Source organism: Trachemys scripta, chromosome 5 (assembly GCF_013100865.1).
Source record: "Trachemys scripta elegans isolate TJP31775 chromosome 5, CAS_Tse_1.0, whole genome shotgun sequence".
Classification (NCBI taxonomy): Eukaryota; Metazoa; Chordata; order Testudines; family Emydidae; genus Trachemys; species Trachemys scripta.
In genome coordinates this window covers 96,804,009-96,821,785 of record NC_048302.1, presented here as the reverse complement: position 1 = coordinate 96,821,785, position 17,777 = coordinate 96,804,009, and the positions used below count along the sequence as shown (strand labels likewise).

Below are 17,777 nucleotides of genomic sequence, written 5' to 3'. Positions count from 1 at the left end.
GCTCCCTGCTCTAGTCCAGGCAATGGTCCTAGAATAACTTTTTATTTTCTTTTAATTTAAAATAAGTTATGGGAAATGTTTTTAAAAGAAAAACAGCAGCCTCAGGGGCAAGGAGGACAATCACGTTCTGGGCAAGTTAACAGCTATCAGTCTGCTGTTCTGCAATGGGTTGGAAAATCTCAGACCCATGGCACTGAGGGTCAAAGGTCTGCTACACCACAGCAGTGAAAAACAGTTATGTGCTCATGATGTAAGCATGGAACATAAAGGCTCAAGGGTTTTATTATTCATTGCCTAAATTCCTTAAACCTGAAAATATAGCAGTAATCCTGAAATAATAAAATGTGGTGCCTCCACTTTTAAGCTTTAATTGATCTGAAGTGAAATCTTTTTCCACCTGTTTAATTTAGCAAAGTACTATACAGACATACACTAGAAGGATATTAAACTAAAACTTCAAATAACAACTGTATTTGATATTTAACTAATTATAGAAATAAGATGGGAAATCCATCCTAGGATGCCCTAAAACTACTCTTTTGTACTTAATTGGAAAAGTAATGGATGTTCCAACTTCCATTTTTAAAATAGGGGACAGCAGCAGATAAAATCATGATCTACATGTGCTTTGAGCTGTTCCACATATGTCCTACTTTTTACGTTTCTTCCCATGTCACACTGATTTTTTTCCGTTTAGCTATTAAACTAGTATTGTCTAGGATATTGTAGCAGGCATCTAGGTACTTGTGATTTTTCCAGACAAATTGACTTGCAAATTTTCTTCTTAGATTATAGTTAAAAGCCTACAATTGAGTTTAATTATATCCCTTGTGTAAGAGCATTGTTGTGAAAAATTACATTTACTGTTAACTTTTTTCTTTCAAAGGAAACTACCGAAATGCACATGATGTTCTTTTTAGTATGTATTCAGAACTCAAAACCCAGAAAATTAAAATTCCTTCTGAGATGGCTACAAATCTTATGATTCTACACAGCTATATTTTAGTAAAGGTAATGCAGATTCAGAATTAGTGATTTAATGAAGCAAATTCTATGCAATATTTATATAAATTGTATAGATGGCTGCTCTGTGTAGATTAATTATGCTGGCATATTTGTTGATAGTACATACAGATGGAAGTTGGTAAATGCACTAATTACAATAATATTCCATTTCCATTCAGTGAGCTCATTGCCTATCAGTCATTTTATACCATTGAATAGCATAGTCGCAAAAGTTCCGGTTTACTCAGCCCTGGGTTTCTGTTACATGGCTCGGGTCCTTGTGTTTATCCTATGCAACTGGGATCAAATAAAAATCTGGTTGTAGTTTTACAATTACTAGAGATAGCTGGGGCTGCTAAGCCTGCCTCTCTCCTTCCTTAGATTTCATTGCTCTGCCCGTGGCTTTCCATTTCCTCACCCGTGCTAGGAGATAGCAGGCTCAAAAACAGTCAGCACTTTCAGCTGGCTTAGGGACAGGTCATAAGAAAATGGAGGCACCAAAGGAGTCCTCCGCTGAGAAAGACCTCAAGTTGGGGCAGAGGGGGAAAGAGAGATGCCCTATAAAAATGCCAGAGGATAAAGACTAGACCTGAAGAGCTCTATGTAGCTCGAAAGCTTGTCTCTTTCATCAACAGAAGTTGGTCCAATATATACCTCACTGACCGTGTCTTTCAGAGGATAAAGAGGGCTAAATAGCATTCCCCAAAACACATCATCTTCCCCTCCAGTGGCCCAAAGAAAATAAGTAGTGAGGCAGACATATAGGTGTCATAGAGCCTAGTAAAAACAACAAGGAGTCTGGTGGCACCTTAAAGACTAACTCCCTGCTCTCCATGTGTCAGTATATAATGCCTGCATCTGTAACTTTCACTCTATGCATCCGAAGAAGTGAGGTTTTTACTCACGAAAGCTTATGCCCAAATAAATCTGTTAGTCTTTAAGGTGCCACCAGACTCCTTGTTGTTTTTGTAGATACAGACTAACACGGCTACCCCCTGATACATAGAGCCTAGTAGAGGTCTCTATCCATAAATATTTGTGGGCCTCCCCTTACTGGTTCTGTATCTATTTTGGCAGTATAGATGGTGGAGGTTTTCAGGCGGTTAAGTTACAAAACATCAGATGTATCCCACTACAATATGTGGGCAGAGAACTTAAGTTTGTAGGCTGTGTATGAGAGACTATATTTATCTTTGATTTTAGTAGAATTGCATCAGTGCACTGCCAACAGAAAGTTTGGCCCAGCATCTTTTAGAATGGTTTGATGCCTTAATAATCTTATCAGACAACCTTTAAATCCACAAGTGATTCGCTGATAACTTGGAGGTTTGTCCATGGAAAAGTCTTACTGGCAGCTACAGGCTATAAACTGTTGTTAATAAAACCTAAAATTAATAAAAGCTTAAGAGAGGTAAAGCCCAAAGGAGAAAAAGTTACGGAAGTTTGAGAAGCTACGGTAACAAGTAGTTCTAAGATTAGCTGAAATACCAAGTACAGTATAGAGAGAGCCCTGCAAATCTGCGGATATCCACTTCATATCCATGGACCATTTTTGTGGATAATGGATCGGATGCAGATACAACCACACAGGGCTCTACTCACCTGAGGCGCCTGGCCCAAGTGTAGCACTTGGGGCCAGCAATCAGTGGCTGGGGTTGGGCGGCAGGTCAGAGTCGGGGCTCTCCAGCACCCACTCGTCACGCCACTTCCTGCCCAGCAACTTGGGCCCCTCAGGCAGCACCAGCGTCCCCACCATGGCCCAGCCCGGTAGCCCTGACCACGCTCCCAGGCCTGGCCATGAGGATTGTGATGCAAGATGCACTGCTGCACTCAGTGTGCCAGCACTAGCGAGCCCCTGGGAGCAGCATGTGATGCAATGCCCCTTTGAGACCCTGCCCCTGCACTGCCCCATACCCCCAAACCCCACCCTCCTGCTGCCTCTTCTCTGCAAGACCCTGCCCCCCCCCACTCACTTCTCCACCCTCCTCCCCCCAGCCCTTGTGAGACAGCTTGCTGCTGTGGATACAGGTAAAAGATGGCTAGTATATCGCGGGTTGATCCTGGCGGATGCGAATCCACATTTTTTTATCCGTGCAGGGCTCTAAGTATAGAGTGGCCAAAGCATTTAGTAGTTTCAGATCCTCCAAATGCTGTTGCTGTAATCTGTAGTGTAAATATACCCACTTGTTTTATTTCAGACTCATGTTAAACGTGGAGATCACATGAAGGGTGCACGCATGCTTATTCGTGTAGCCAACAACATCAGCAAGTTCCCATCACGTAAGTGCTGTCCACCCACAAAAAAGCATACGAGAATTAACTATCCAGTGCATCAGAGATACTTTCCTCTTGTGCTACTGTTGTGCATATCTTTTACTACTCTTTTGTTCAAAGTTAAACCTGTCCTGCCATGGAAAACCTGCTTTGCTGCATGCCACATAGGTATGAAGGCCTTACAAAGATGAGCACAATACTGCTATCTAAGTGTGTGTCCTCAACCATAATAATTGCTAAATGGTTGCGGTATTAAGTTGCATGAACCACAGTTTCAATATCATATGTAATTGGTGGGTCAACTCTGGGACCTTGCCACAAAACTCATGTCTTCTTTCAAATGTACAGCATCTTCAGTACAAGAGAGTACTGCAAGGCCAGGGAGTCTTACCATTATGGCAATCCTTGCTTGGGACAAAGTACAGTGCAAGATGCTAATGCTTGGCTCACTGTTATATAGTAGTTACCTTTAAAATTTTCATTTTTTGCTTTGGTAATTAGACATTACTGCTATATGCCTTATACTCTGTCTAGGGAATACTGTTACCTACCAAAGGTAAAATTTCTTTGAGAAACGGCTACATGCAGAATCCTCTCACATATGACAACAGTAGTGACAGTACATATAGCTACACCACATGTTCACTTTTCACCTGCCTACACAGAGGCTGCTCTGCATGACCAGCACCAGCCAGCTACACTAACTCCTGCACTCTTGAACACATTGTGACAGAAATTATACTCGACTGTTCGCTCCCAAGTTCCCAGTCACTGATGTCTCTACCTAAGTTATCAGTCCAGAGACACTGTGAATGTTTTGCTATGAATAGAGCTATGGTAAGAGGTGAACCATGACCATATTTGGGAGAGGTGGGGGTAATCTAACAATCCCCAAGGTCATATGTTCAGTCTCAGAAATGCACCATAGTGAGAGGAAACCCAGTGACTGGGATATATTAACAGGAAGTCCTGTGTAAGACACATGAGGTAATTGTTCTGCTCTATTCAGCAATGGTGAGACCTCAGCTGTATTACTGTGTCAAGTTTTGGGCACCACGTTTTGAGAGATGGGAACTGATTGGAGAGAGTCCTGAGAAGCACAACAAAAACAAGAGGTTTAAAAAAAAAAACAGGCCCTGTGAGGAAAGGTTGAAAGAACTGGGCATGTTTATTCTAGAGAAGACAAGACTGGGGGGAGAATGTAAGTCTTCAGATAGGTAAAAGGTTGTTTATAAAAAGTATGGGAGAACAGCTGGTCACATGTCCACCCAGGGTAGGACAAGAAACAATCGGTTTACTTGACAGCAAGTTAGATATTAAGAAGAACTTTATAATTATAAGGATAATTAAGCACTGGAACAGGTTCCCTAGGGAGGTTGTGGAATCCTTGTCTCTGGAAGTTTAAGAACAGGTTAAAGAAGGTGGAGTAGCTATACTTAATCCTGGCTCAGTACAAGGGGCTGGACTAGGTGACCTTTTGAGATCCCTTCAAACCCTGCATATCTATGTGGAACTACAAGTACTAAAAATCCATGTAGCTCTGTGCCCTGAGTAAAGAATTTCTTCAAAAGCCTCTCAACCTTGTTTGCTCGATTGCTAAGGTTTTTAGCATTGCTAGTGGTAGATGAATGTTTGCCATTGTTTCATTGCAGACATTGTCCCAATCCTGACGTCAACAGTGATTGAGTGTCATAGAGCAGGACTGAAAAACTCAGCTTTCAGTTTTGCTGCTATGTTGATGAGACCGGAGTACCGCAATAAAATAGATCTTAAATACAAAAAGAAGATTGAAGCAATGGTCAGGTGAGCGAGGCTAATATGATTTATAAGTGCAGACAACAAAACAACTTTATCTGTAGCATTATTGTTCCTCCATAAAATCTACATTTACATATTTTTTCCTTAGATATTTTTCCATAATCCTTACCTTAGGTTGGGAGGTTAATAATTTCCAACTCCTCTAAAGACTGAGGCCCTTATTTTTCATTGTCTTGCATGTGGTATAGTCATTTATCTCTGTGCAAAGTGGGTGTAAAATGCTACCAAACCCGCTGCAATGCTTTACACCCATTTTGCACAGGTGTGAAAGTCTATAGTGAATTGAACTGACGAAGTCGTAGTAGTTCTCCTATATTTGTATTTTCAGGAGTCAGTTGTTCAGCATCACTACTGTGCACAGCACTTTGTAGAAAGATGCAAAGACAATAGTTTAAAACAAAAAAAAGGGAGACAAGGCCAAGGATAAATAGCAAAGTTAAAAAGGCAAACTCTCAAATTCCTTCTCCCTCCCCCTTCTTTGTAATCTGTTTAGACCACAGATTCTTAGAGGCAGAGACCTGGTTTCCTAGTATAATAATACTGTATAGATAATAGTGATGATGTGTTTATCCTACACGTCTAAAGCTCCTGGCCTGCTTTTTAGGTGCCACTGTAGATATCTCCCAGCCAGCATGCCAAACTGCTCTGCTATACTCAGGACACCCTATTGGAGACAATAGGGTTATATGGGGGAAATTGAAAGCAGAATTTTTGCAACTTGTGGGAGTAGTTTTGACTGCTCTGGTCAATATAACTGAAATAGTTCATGTCCAGCTGAATAAAATCAGGGTACAAAATCTGAACCTTGCCAAATTTTATAAAATATTTTAATGAAAATATCTAATTGTTCTCAAAGCTCATTATGCTGAGACATTGGAAAGGATGTATTAAGCTAAATGGAAAGTGCTATGAAAGAGGATCAAAGCCTTTTCTAGATATACTCTGTTCTGGAACTTTATAGATAAATCACTTAGAAAAACTAATTTTAAGTGTCCCTCTCACTGTCCTCATATTAGTTATAATCTAAACATTTTATAGTAGAGTCTGGATCAGGATCCCTCACCACCATACATACTTGCTGAAAAAGAGCTTATGCACTGCAGCTCCACTGAGCAGAAACTATAGTCCAACTATTACAATTCTGAAGCTTAAAAATTCTAATATTTAACACCTAAATATCATGGTGAGTGGTGCCTAAGAAACAGTAAGATTAGATGATATTACATAGTATATATATACACATATCATTTATTACTGAGATGTTTGAGAGATTAAGAATTCAAAATGGTGATCAACATTGCTTAATGGCAAATAAATGCTTCACATTAAGGGCCCACTTGCAATGTTAGACAGCGTAAGGAAAATATGTGCAGTATTTAAGGGAAAATTGGTGAAGAGGGAAGGTGACAAAATATTGTTAACTAGAAACTGTACATTACTCCAAAAAATTAATGTTTTGCTCTTTACAGAAATATGGTGGTGTCTTCTTTTTTGTGAAGGATTTCTTGTACTTAATTCAGATTCATATCTTATTTCTAGACGACCAGACACATCTGAGGCAGAAGAGCCAACTACACCATGCCCATACTGTGAATTCCTGCTCCCAGAGTGTGAACTCCTCTGCGCTGGATGTAAAAACAATCTCCCATATTGCATTGCAACTGTAAGTATTTTAAATTGAATGACAAATTCCTCTCCTCCCCGCGCGCACACTGTTTGAGACTGCTTCCTTTAGTATTTAGCACTGTATACAAGGTCTGCCTCTTCCCCCTTCTTAAAATGTCAGTTTTGATAAGTAACATTCATCTAAATTTGTAATTGATTCAAACACATTTGTCCAGTCTCTATCCCCATTGTTTAAATGAGAACACAAAATAACTGACTATTATATTGCTAAAATTTAATGAAACCAATGAATTTTTATAGTGAAATTATAAGGTGTATGGTAAGGGAAAGAAAGGAGTTTGTTTTCAATTAAGACTGCTGTGCACAATGTCAGAGTTCCAAAGATGTAACATCTATGTATTTACGGAACCTTTTTAAATTGAGTGTACACAAGAAGGAAGCTGTCTCACTCTAAGCAGACTATCACAAAAACTGCTGCTTTGCCTGCAACTTTGTGATCTCAGGTTGGATAAGGAGGTATGCAAACAGATGACCTCACAGCTCTGGTGCCTTCTGTGTGCATGATTAGCAAGTGAAATCTTGTACCTAGAACAAACTCCAGTATAAAAAAAAGCCCCAACATTTTTGGTAAATATCTGGGACTGCTGTTTATAAACGCTTAAAATGGTAACTCAGTAATTGTCATGGAATTGTCCCTTGCCAAAAAGAGGGGAAGAAGAGAGAAATACAAATAGCAGAAAAATGTAATGAAATTCTGCATCTTCTTATTCAGAACTTCTTAAAATCCACAGCACTATTCATGCAGCAATAGATGCAAAAATGAAGTATCCAAATGATTAATCTCATGTAATGGTCGCTTGAAAATAAAGTACAGTAGCATTAAATCTAGCCACGCTGTAGGGTATTTGATACCATTACAAGTTCGTGTCACTGTTTTTCATGAAACTTTTTAGAATTAAGATGCAGAGCTGAAGTCAGAATGCTGATTAGGATGCAAATACTTACAATTGGGTTTAATCATTGAAAACTTTCACCTGCAGGGTCGGCATATGGTAAAAAATGACTGGACAGCCTGTCCAAATTGTGACTTCCCTGCCCTGCACTCTGAGTTCAAAAAGTAAGTTGGAATCTTTCCTGCTGAATAAGGATTTTTTTTTTTTTAATAGCAAAGACCCTTTTCCACAGGAAGAAGCTTTAAGCCTTTCATTCTGAAGGCCCATCATTTACACTTTCACCATAGCGCTACCTTAGCATGAACACATTTGGGCGTGTCAAATGCATGCTACAAATAGAGACCGGAGTAGCTGATTCAGTGTTGTAACCTTTGAAAGAAACTAGCAAGGGTGGAAATGGGCTTCTGCAACTTCCCAACACTTTTCCTTCCCATCCCCAAAGAGGCAGTGCAGAAACACACCAATAGTGGCCTGAGGAGCCCCAACTATTGATGTGGTCCCCTTAAGATTCAAGGGACCAAAGCAGCTGTTCCCCCACCCGACAGACACACTCTCCATAATGCTTGGTTCCAGAGTAAGAATGTACCTTGGCAGAGCTTTGACCTCAGTTATTCTGCTTTAAGCAAGGGAATATCTCCTGATTAGCAGTCACAGGGAAGTAGGAGCAGTTCCTCAGCTCAATTAGTGCTTATTACTGACATTTGAACAGAACTCTTATCAGTAGAAAGCCTTCCCTTTCAATATTCTCTTTTTAGATTTGCATATTTTACTTTCATACCTGGATAGCCATAAGACTGCATATTTGATTTATCAAATGAGACTGGAGCTTTAAATAGAATTACTAACATAGCCCATCTCTAGAATACAGTAGTGGGCTAGACAGCCTTCCAAGAGCTTTATGTGCTTTACTATAGCAGCATCCATGAAACCCCTTCTTTCCAAATTATAAGTAGTTACAGCAGAATCTGAATTACGAACACCAAACTGACCAGTCAACCCCACATCTGGTTTAGAAGCACACAATCTGGAGCAGCAGAGACCCCCCCAAAAAAAGCAAATACAATGCAGTTCTGTGTTATTGAACTAAAAAAAAAAAAAAAAACAGCATTTTTCTTCTGCATAGTAAAGTTTCAAAGCTGTGTTGACTCATGTTCAGTTGTAAACTTTTGAAAGAGCAGCCATAACGTTTTGTTCAAAGGTGCATACATTTCAGAGTTACAAACAATCTCTGAAACAGAGGTTGTTTGTAACTCAGGTTCTACTGTAGTTGACATCTTACAACTGTGTCATTTTCTCCCTCCCCACCTACTAAAATTGATAGTTCTTTCTGGCCTTAAAACCTGTTATAATTACCTAGTTTGATTGCGTGCATAGCAGACCATAGAATTTTCCCCACTAATTCCTGCATCAAGCCCAACACCATGTGGTTGAAAATGGTGTCAGGAATGTAATTTGACCTGAAATATTTCTTTTAAAATAGCATGTTGCAGAGTGAAAATATATGTCCAATGTGTTCAGAAGGAGTTAGCATTGTCCATCTTAAGAAGATAGCTGACTGCACACCATATCTCAACCCAGAAGAAATGGAACAGTGAATTTATTCAAGTAAGTGCTACTGCCACTTCTAGAACAAACCCTAGGAAGATATGCAAGAAATGAGCCAAGATACAGTGACTGGCTTGATGAACTTTAGGGAAAATTACAAAATTACAAAACTTAGTATGCTAAGTGTGCGTGTTTATATGGGAACTCTATGGTGTTCCCTGCCCTACAAAGTTTACAATCAAAGATGAATATGTGCAACACCAAGCACAGGGTAGTGCCTACAGGCTGAAGCAGATTGAGAACCTATCAATGTGATAAACAGGATAGCAAGAAGGCACTGCAAGCCATTAGTTTTGATTCTTATTTGACAACCTCAGGTAGCAAGTTTTGGCTTGAAATGCTCAGTCTTCAAAGAATGCAACCAAATTCTCATCACTTGCTGCCATTAATTCACTCTTTAGCCTATTTTACAGTAAATACTGTACTGGTTAACATTTTGAATCCAGTATTTGACATCCCAATTCTGGTACCCGAAAATAGAAGTCTTTGGTTTGTTTGTAGTTCAAGTGGACAAAGCTTAGTACGGTTCAGATACCAACTATTCTTACGTGAGAGCTGTAATTAGTGTATTGTACCTACAGTCCTGTAGGTTTTCAAAAGTGCTTAATACCCACTGTGTAAAGAAATTGTCACCATAAGCAGCAGACTAATATTTTACTTTAGTTGTAGTACATTTAAACATCAATCCTGACTATGAAAGAGGTTCAGTTTTATAATAACGTTAATTTCATATTAGAAGATTGACAAGCAATTTATTTATTGTTAATGCATTAAAAAGTCAGTTTGGTACAGTTGCCTCTATTTTGAAGACTGAGTAACTGCTCCTTTTCATTTTCAGAATGATTGGGTCCTTCTGGAGTGTTGTGGCATTAAGGAAGCTCCTTATCAGTTTGGTGGATTTTTGTTCCCCCCCAAATACCTGAGCAGTTGTCATTTCTGTTCTCTATTTTGTGATATAAAAATTAACTAAATATTTACTGAAAGCAGAATAAATCCAATTTTACCCTTAAAGTTAAAGTCTGTTCAGCTTCAGCAGCACAAACGGGAACAGTGCTAACTCTTTGTTTCAGCATTCTCTGCTGCATATGAAAGTTTGTCACTTCATTTAAGAGTATATATAGTACCAATAGAATTTCCTCTACAGCTCTGGTGTGACTGCTTCCATGTGTGTTCATATAGGCAACTCATTACTGGAGGGGTTGATAGCTAGGAGATGTGGATAAGCAATACAAATAGCTGAAGGAAGTAAAATTTAGCATAATAAAGAGGGCATTACACTAACCTCAGGACCTTGGGGTATACCCATTTAACGTTTTTCTAACTTAAGATATTGTAAAGATTTCCATGTTGCTGTTGCAATATAGACATTGGTGTTTAAATTCCACAACACTGCTTAGGAATCTTGAGCTAGAAATTCAATGGGGGAGGAGGGGGTAAGAGCATATTAGGCTATCAGGCTTTGGGTTTTTTTTTCCTGAACAAATGCAGTAAGGGCACTATAGAGCAGGGGTGGGGCCATGACAGCTTACAAAATTGGGGTTGGGATTGAGGGGTTTGGGGAAAGGCTCAGGGGTGCAGGCTATAAGTGACATTTACCTCAAGCAGCTCCCAGAAGCAGTGACATATATAGTGATATAGCTTTTCCATGCCTCTCTCCTTCAACAAAATGAGGGGGAGGTGGAAGGCAAAACCCAGGGAAGAAATTCCAATACACTCTGTAGCCCCAAAAGCTGAGGTAGATTGTTATGAGGGCCTGCTGGGGACAAATACCATCTTCAAGCTATGAAAAGGGGGGAGAAACCTGAATAAGCCCAATATAATTAAAAAAAATTGTGAAACTAATTTTATTGCAATTTTATACATTGCTGCAGTTTTATAATGTACAAAAGAAAGATGCAATTTAAATTTTTTGCATTATGTACAAGATTTCACCACATAATAGCAGAGATTTAGTAAAAAAGGTTCAAAGTCCTGTGAAGAAAGACTATTAGTATAAATGGCAGGAACCTAAGCCCCTCTTTCAACATGCTACTGCTGCAACTGGTGCTTATTTACAGGTGACCTTCCAGCAGCAGCAGACTAAAGTCTGCATTTTGTTTACAATCTTTTTTATACTTTGCAGCATGTTAACATTTACATCACCCATGCATATTTGGATTGCAAAGCAGCCACACTACCTCTATAAGAGGAGCATTTTCAGCCCACTGGTTCTACCCTTCCAGCTGCAATAGGATCACTGCCAGAAAGTGGGTATTATGGGCAAGCAAAGCTGTGTCCGAAGCTAGAGTGGTTACCCAATGTACTCAGTCAGTATTGAACAGTTCAGTGTCTCATTTCTTTCCTTTCCCTTTTCCTTTTTTTGTTTCTTCTCTGTTTGCTGATTTTGACAGTTTGGAAGACTTTGCCTTTTTTTGCTGGAAATAAAATTTAAAATGCAGGTTTAGTGTGCCATGCCAAGTCTAAAGGAAGGATATCATAAACAGATAATATTAGTTACTTCCAATTTGTGTCCTGATCCTGAAGCAGTCAATCTAAATAAAACCTCTAAAGACTTAAGTCAAAAAGGACCAGAGACATTCACTTCATTACTGCTGTTGTCAAAGCTCACTGCACATACCAGGGCTCCTTGCATCCCTCCATTCCGTCCCTGTGTGCCACCCTTCCATCTCCTGCACAGTAGGGGCTAGGGTGACCAGACAGCACGTGTGAAAAATCGGGACGGGGTAATAGGATCCTATATAAGAAAAAGACGCAAAAATCGGGACTGTCCCTTTTCCCAAGATGGCACCGAAGGCGAAGAAGGAGGCTGTCCCCGCTAAGACAGAGGCAAAATCCAAGGCTCTGAAGGCTAAAAAGGCCGTTTTGAAAAGAGTCCACAGCCACAAGAAGAAGAAAACCTATAAAATCAGGACATCTGGTCACCCTAGTAGGGGCTCTATACCTCCCCCCTCATTCTTCTCTGTCTGGGAGATAAGTTATTCAGGATGGCAACAACATTTTAAACTGTACTGGGCCAAAGAGCAACACAGATGTTTTGCAGACATCAGCAATTTCTTTGTTTCATAGAGCTGATTGAAAGTGCTGGCTCTGGCAACCAGATGCAAAGAGCTCTGCAAGTCGCCCTTTTGCTTTTCCGATTTTTACCAAAATGGGCAACGTCTGTCCTATTGATGCCGAAAGCATTCCCTGAAATTGTGGAATTGATCAGATGAGGTGTTCAATTGCATTACAAACAGAAAAACACCAAATTGAAAATTGGCTGAGTGACGTGAGACCCTAAATGTGCTACTTGAATATTAGACAACAGTAGGGTTACCATATTTCAACAATCAAAAAAGAGGACAGGAGGAGCCCCGCCCTGCCCTAGCCTCGCCCCTTCCACTCCCTCCCACTTCCCACCCCCTCAGAACCCCCCCCCCTCCCCCCCCCCCCCTTTCCCCCTGCTTCCCCCCTCTTGAGACCTTCCCCACATCCTAACTGGCCCCCTAGGACCCTACCTGTCCCCTGACAGCCCCCCCAGAACTCCTGACCCATCTAAACCCCTCTGCTCCCTGTCCCCTGACTGCCCCCTCCTGGGACCCCTGCTCCTAACTGCCCCTAAGAGCCAAGCTGCCCGAGCCAGCACTACCGGCTTCGGGCAGCCCCCCCTGCCTCCGGACCCCGAGCCGCCGGAGCAGAGCAGCTGGAGCCGGGTAGGAGAAGTGCCTGGCCGGCGGCTCGGGGTCCGGAGGCAGGGGGGGCTGCCCGAAGCCGGTAGCGCTGGCTCGGGCAGCTCGGCTCTGAAAGTCTGAGAGGGGAGGAGCGTAGCAGAGCCGCCGCAGGAGAGGAAGTGCCCGGCCGCCATTTTCCCGGATATGTTTGGCTTTTCGGCAATTCCCCCCGGACGGGGGTTTGATTGCTGAAAAGCCGGACATGCCCGGGAAAAACCGGACGTATGATAACCCTAGACTACAGTGCTCCAGCCAAAATTTCAAACCTACCATCAGAAAATGCTCCCCTATTTGCAACAAGATGAGATTTAGAAGAGTCAAAGTTAAACATCCAGCAAACCAGCGAGTGTGTGTTCGAGTCCCTGGTGAGATGGTCCAACTTCTCACAGGAGACAGATCGGTTTCCTTGGTGTTACACTGCTCTATTATTGGCTGGAAGCATTACCTTGATCATTGCATCACTTTCAATAGGATCTTGCTCATCCTCATCAGACTGCAATTCATCAGCATTCAATTCTTCATTCACTTCTGAAGCCAACCCGGGCCCTGGCTGCCGTTTAGAAGTCTTTACTGCATGCAGGGCATAGGGTGTCAAATGTGCCTCTTTGTTATAGGCTCGTGTAAAAGCTGCTTTGACCTGTTCAGGGGTGAGGAGACATTATAAGCACTAGATTAAAGACTCCCTGTTGTTTGGCTAACCAAGCTATGATCTGGTCAAGGACTCCCCCAGAGAAGAGTATCTGTAGCCTAAGGCTTGCAGAGAAGGAGACAGCTATCAGGGAAAGGAATGTGGGGAGTACACAGGAGGACGCATCTAAAATGCAGATTAAGGGCCTAATCTGTATTTCTTCTTTGAGATTCAGTCACTTGGCTAATGAATATTTGAAAGCATGGTTATAGATCAGCTTTCAAAATTGTAACTTTGGGAGCAGAAATGGTAACCTGCTTCAGCCATCCATGTCCTGTCCCAATGCCACGGCACAGTGGATGTTATTCTGTGTTTTATTCATAAGGCCAAAGAATTACCATACATTTATAGAAGGAGGTAATAGCAGAATGTAACTAGTGAATTTTACCTTGGGGTCCAGTTTAGAAAAGGGACTAGGTTTGCCTCCCCAGCTGGATATTTCCATAATATTTTCAACATCTTCTCTCATCAAGCAGTAGGAGTCCATGAATGTTACAGCATCCTGTACACCTTCTGTTCCTAAGCTTGTCAAGGGTTTAACAAGTGCATCCCGCAAGTATGACAAATACTCCATGTTTACGGCTCTCTTGCTGGTGTGGGTTCTTGCCAAATGAAGAGAGATTGCATTAAATAGGATTTCCTTGAGGCTCATTCCTAAAGGTCAGCTCCCAGTGCAAATCAAAATACACCCTCATGAATAGGCTCTCACCATGTTAAGAATCAGCAGTGTCTAGGAACACCATAATGCAGGCTGCATTTCGGCATGGAGCTACCAGTGCTGAATAATTACAAATGCCCCTGCCGTAAGATATCCAGATTAGGGCCCTGGACAGACAGTATCAGTTACAGTGGACTAGCTAGCAAGGGGCATCCCACAGCAAACCACAATTTTTTTAAATAAAATCATATTCTCAAACTATTTTAATGGTTGATTATACAAAAATTGCTTTATAGTCTGCCTATTGACCACCTTAGTGCTAGCCCAGTGTTATTGGAAGCCTATGACTAAGCTCTTGGAATGTGACCATTGCCAGCCAAAGCACATGTATCTGTGTCCTTACCCTCTCTCTAATGGACCTTTTAATATTAATTTTAAAAGGAGAAACCTATAGCAAATAGAGGCTTTTCTGCTTTCCACACATTTTGCTCTGACCCTCCCAAGACCAGTGTTACCTTCTCTCCCAAACCCCATTCAGTCCTGTCCCTAATCCATTTGCTCTCCTTTCTTATTGGTGCCCTCTCTCCTATTAGGAGACATCAGCCTCTCATTTCTCTCCTCACCTGCTGCTCTCCAGAACCTAGTTCCTCTTAACTGTAGCAAGAGATAATGTAACTCAGCTCTCTTTTAGATCATTAACTACCAGTAAGAACAAACATCCCAAAACAGTGTACACTGGGAAGCACAGAGGGAGATCTGCATTACCTGAGACTCATGTGCATTGCCAGTTCTTGAACAATCCGATCATGTTTGCCTGTGGATGAAAATTTCCCCAGCCAGCCTGGAAAGTTAGGAAACTGTGACATGTAACCTCTCATTAGCTCCCCAGGGAGAACACTCGAATAAATGGCCTGAAAGGTGAAGTACACATGAAATTCAGTTCAGAAGTAAATGTTTAACACTGGCACCAGGATTTCCTGAAGTGACACACTGAAAATACAAAATACCAATAGTGGCATGTTGTAGAAGTTAAAGATAGAGGAGACCTATACAAATATAGGGTATGTCTACACTGCAATGAAAGACCTATGACTGGCCCAGGTTCTTAGACCCTGTGAGAGGGAAGCATTTCAGAGCCCGGACTTCAGCCCAAGCCAGAGTCCCTAAACTGCAACTTCTAGCCATGCAGCCCGAGCCCACTGACCTGAGCTCTGAGACTCAGTGCTAGGGTTTTTTTTTTTAAGCACAGTCCAGACATACCCACAGGGTATCTTGGAGGCTATGGAATAATCTCCAGTGGGAAGTGGAGGAGGCCATATAATAAATTCTAATGCCAGAAGGGACCATTGTGATCATCTAGTCTGACCTCCTGCATAATACAAGCCAAAAAACTTCCCCAAAATAATTCCTATTTGAACTAGAGCAGATCTTTTAGAAAAATAATCTTGTTTAAAAAGTGCCAGTGATGGAGAATCCCTGGATACAGGCAGAGTTAGACTGGGCAAAGCAAAAGAAAACGTGGAGACAATCCTACAGTGGTAATGGGATGGATTATTAAGTCTCTCTCATTTTTAAAACTTCTAAAATGCACCATATCCACCAAAAGAAAAATCCCATATCTTTTCTTATTCTAAACATTATTATGGCCAGCATCCTCTCAATATTAAATCTAAAGGACTAGTTTAATCCCTGTACGTTGGCATGTTTCTAGAAGTAAGTGCAAAAAGGTCAGTATCCCTTGCAAAGGAAATGCATATTTCCTAGTATTTTAACCACTTAAGAGCAACAGATATATCTGGTGTGCTAGCCATCAGCCCAACTAATTGTGCACCACCCCACCCCTGTCCCTCAGGCCAAGGGATATGAATCCCTCAGCATAGGCATTACGGATTTCAAGTTGTTTTCAATCATATGGTTAGAGCTGAAATACAGCTACTGATACATGGCATAGAAAAAGGCTCATACATGGGCTCATACAGTGGTCCCCAACCTTTTCCGTGGGGCTGGCGCCAGACAACTATCCGCTGAGCACTGTGGCCACTGGAAAAGCAGCTGCTGAAATGCCGCCGTGAAGCAGCGTCATCAAGAGACGTCGCCACTGAAATTCGGCGGCATTTCAGCGGCTGCTTTTCCGGCGGCTAGTATGTGGGCGCACATGGATGCCCTGGCGGGCAGTGCGACACCCGCGGGCACTGCATTGGGGACCCCTGGGATATGGTGTCTCAGAATGGGATAAATTAAAAACCTAACAGACCAGGGATGGAGCTGACATCTTAGTCTACCTGTCATGGCCTTTCATACAGAGGCCGGCCGTTCTTGATGTTTCTGGCTCAGCTGCCTTCAGAGTATCTCCTGAAAGGAGTATCCAGACACATAAATGACCGTCTCTGTGGGAAAGTTAGGCACCTTAGATGTGCATTAGGCTCAGGAACAATAGCTAGGCACCATGCACAGCTTTAAACTCCTTTGGGGTTTCAGTCTGGGCACAGCCTCAGCACCAGATTGAGTCCTTAAAGGCTGCAAAACTCTATTAAGATACAAAATACCCCAAAACCAAAAGCCACTATCCTCAAACTGAACTATTTAATGATTTTGGCTACTACACCAGCCTAAACGTGATGACAAACACAGAGGATCCAGTCTGCTCTGTGTTGAAGGAACTGAAATGGCTGGCACGAATAAACTCCTTTATATATACAGCCTTGGCCACCAAATGTTTAGCACCTTGAGGGGGCACTCATGCATCCCCCAATGGACACAGCTTTCAAGAGGTTTCTGTGAACTTGACACCAGGGGCGTGACAGTGTTTCTCAAAGTTTGTGTGAAGGGGAAAGGGAGAGAAACACCAGAGGGACTGGCCAAGATGGCATGGACAGATCTCCATGTTGTTCTCCAGACTGTCAGCTTTAATTTTAAAACCAACAGTCTAACAATTATGGTTACAAAGAAAACTTTCAAAATGTGACAGTGTAACAAATGAAGAGGTGTCTGCCTGAGTTTGCAAAGAGCCTGCTGCAATACCTGTGAGATCTGAATTGTCTCATTCATTTCAATGAAAACTAACTCAGATGCCAATGATACTTTAAACGTGAACACTGTTTTTCTCAGAGAGAGAGAGAGAGTGTGTGTGTGTGATGTGATGTGATGTGATGGCGGGGGGATTACAAGGACTAGCCAAGGGAGGTAGGGGACACACACATGATGATAAAGACTTATCCATCTTAATTTTCTACAACATATAACAGGGTTTCAGGGGACATGCAATTTCCTGAAGAGAGCCTCAAGCTTTCAGAAGTTTTGGAAATGCTGTATTAATACAGGAGAAGCTTTTCACTCACGTGAATATGGGCAATGTAGTCCAAATGGCAGAATCTATCATTTGAACTGAACAATATAACTGTACAAACTATAAGTTATGTAATAAACCAGGACAACAATTT

General features: G+C 41.6%; 2 protein-coding genes across 9 annotated transcripts in view; one reads left to right on the top strand and one right to left on the bottom strand.

The window, feature by feature from the left end:
• Positions 1-17,777, top strand: part of WDR19 (WD repeat domain 19) — a 126,322-nt gene that overhangs the window by 92,894 nt on the left and 15,651 nt on the right. For 4 of the 8 annotated variants that reach the window (XM_034771253.1, XM_034771254.1, XM_034771248.1 and 1 more), the window contains 7 exons: positions 887-1,011; positions 3,204-3,285; positions 4,932-5,082; positions 6,637-6,760; positions 7,764-7,840; positions 9,157-9,281; positions 10,120-10,292. In XM_034771253.1, coding sequence (XP_034627144.1) covers positions 887-1,011; positions 3,204-3,285; positions 4,932-5,082; positions 6,637-6,760; positions 7,764-7,840; positions 9,157-9,271 — 674 coding nt within the window. In that variant the 3' untranslated portion in view covers positions 9,272-9,281; positions 10,120-10,292. Of the gene's footprint in view, positions 1-886; positions 1,012-3,203; positions 3,286-4,931; positions 5,083-6,636; positions 6,761-7,763; positions 7,841-9,156; positions 9,282-10,119; positions 10,293-17,582; positions 17,775-17,777 lie in introns of those variants that run through there. The other 4 variants (XR_004645816.1, XM_034771250.1, XM_034771252.1 and 1 more) reach the window with 2 other exon arrangements.
• The window catches only part of RFC1 (replication factor C subunit 1), a 78,722-nt gene continuing 72,043 nt past the window's right edge, over positions 11,099-17,777 (bottom strand). The window contains exons 22-25 of the mRNA XM_034771257.1: positions 15,103-15,248; positions 14,068-14,281; positions 13,437-13,628; positions 11,099-11,695 (exon numbers count right to left, since the gene is read on the bottom strand). Of these exons, the coding sequence (XP_034627148.1) occupies positions 11,612-11,695; positions 13,437-13,628; positions 14,068-14,281; positions 15,103-15,248 (636 nt within the window). The 3' untranslated portion in view covers positions 11,099-11,611. The remainder of the gene's footprint in view (positions 11,696-13,436; positions 13,629-14,067; positions 14,282-15,102; positions 15,249-17,777) is intronic.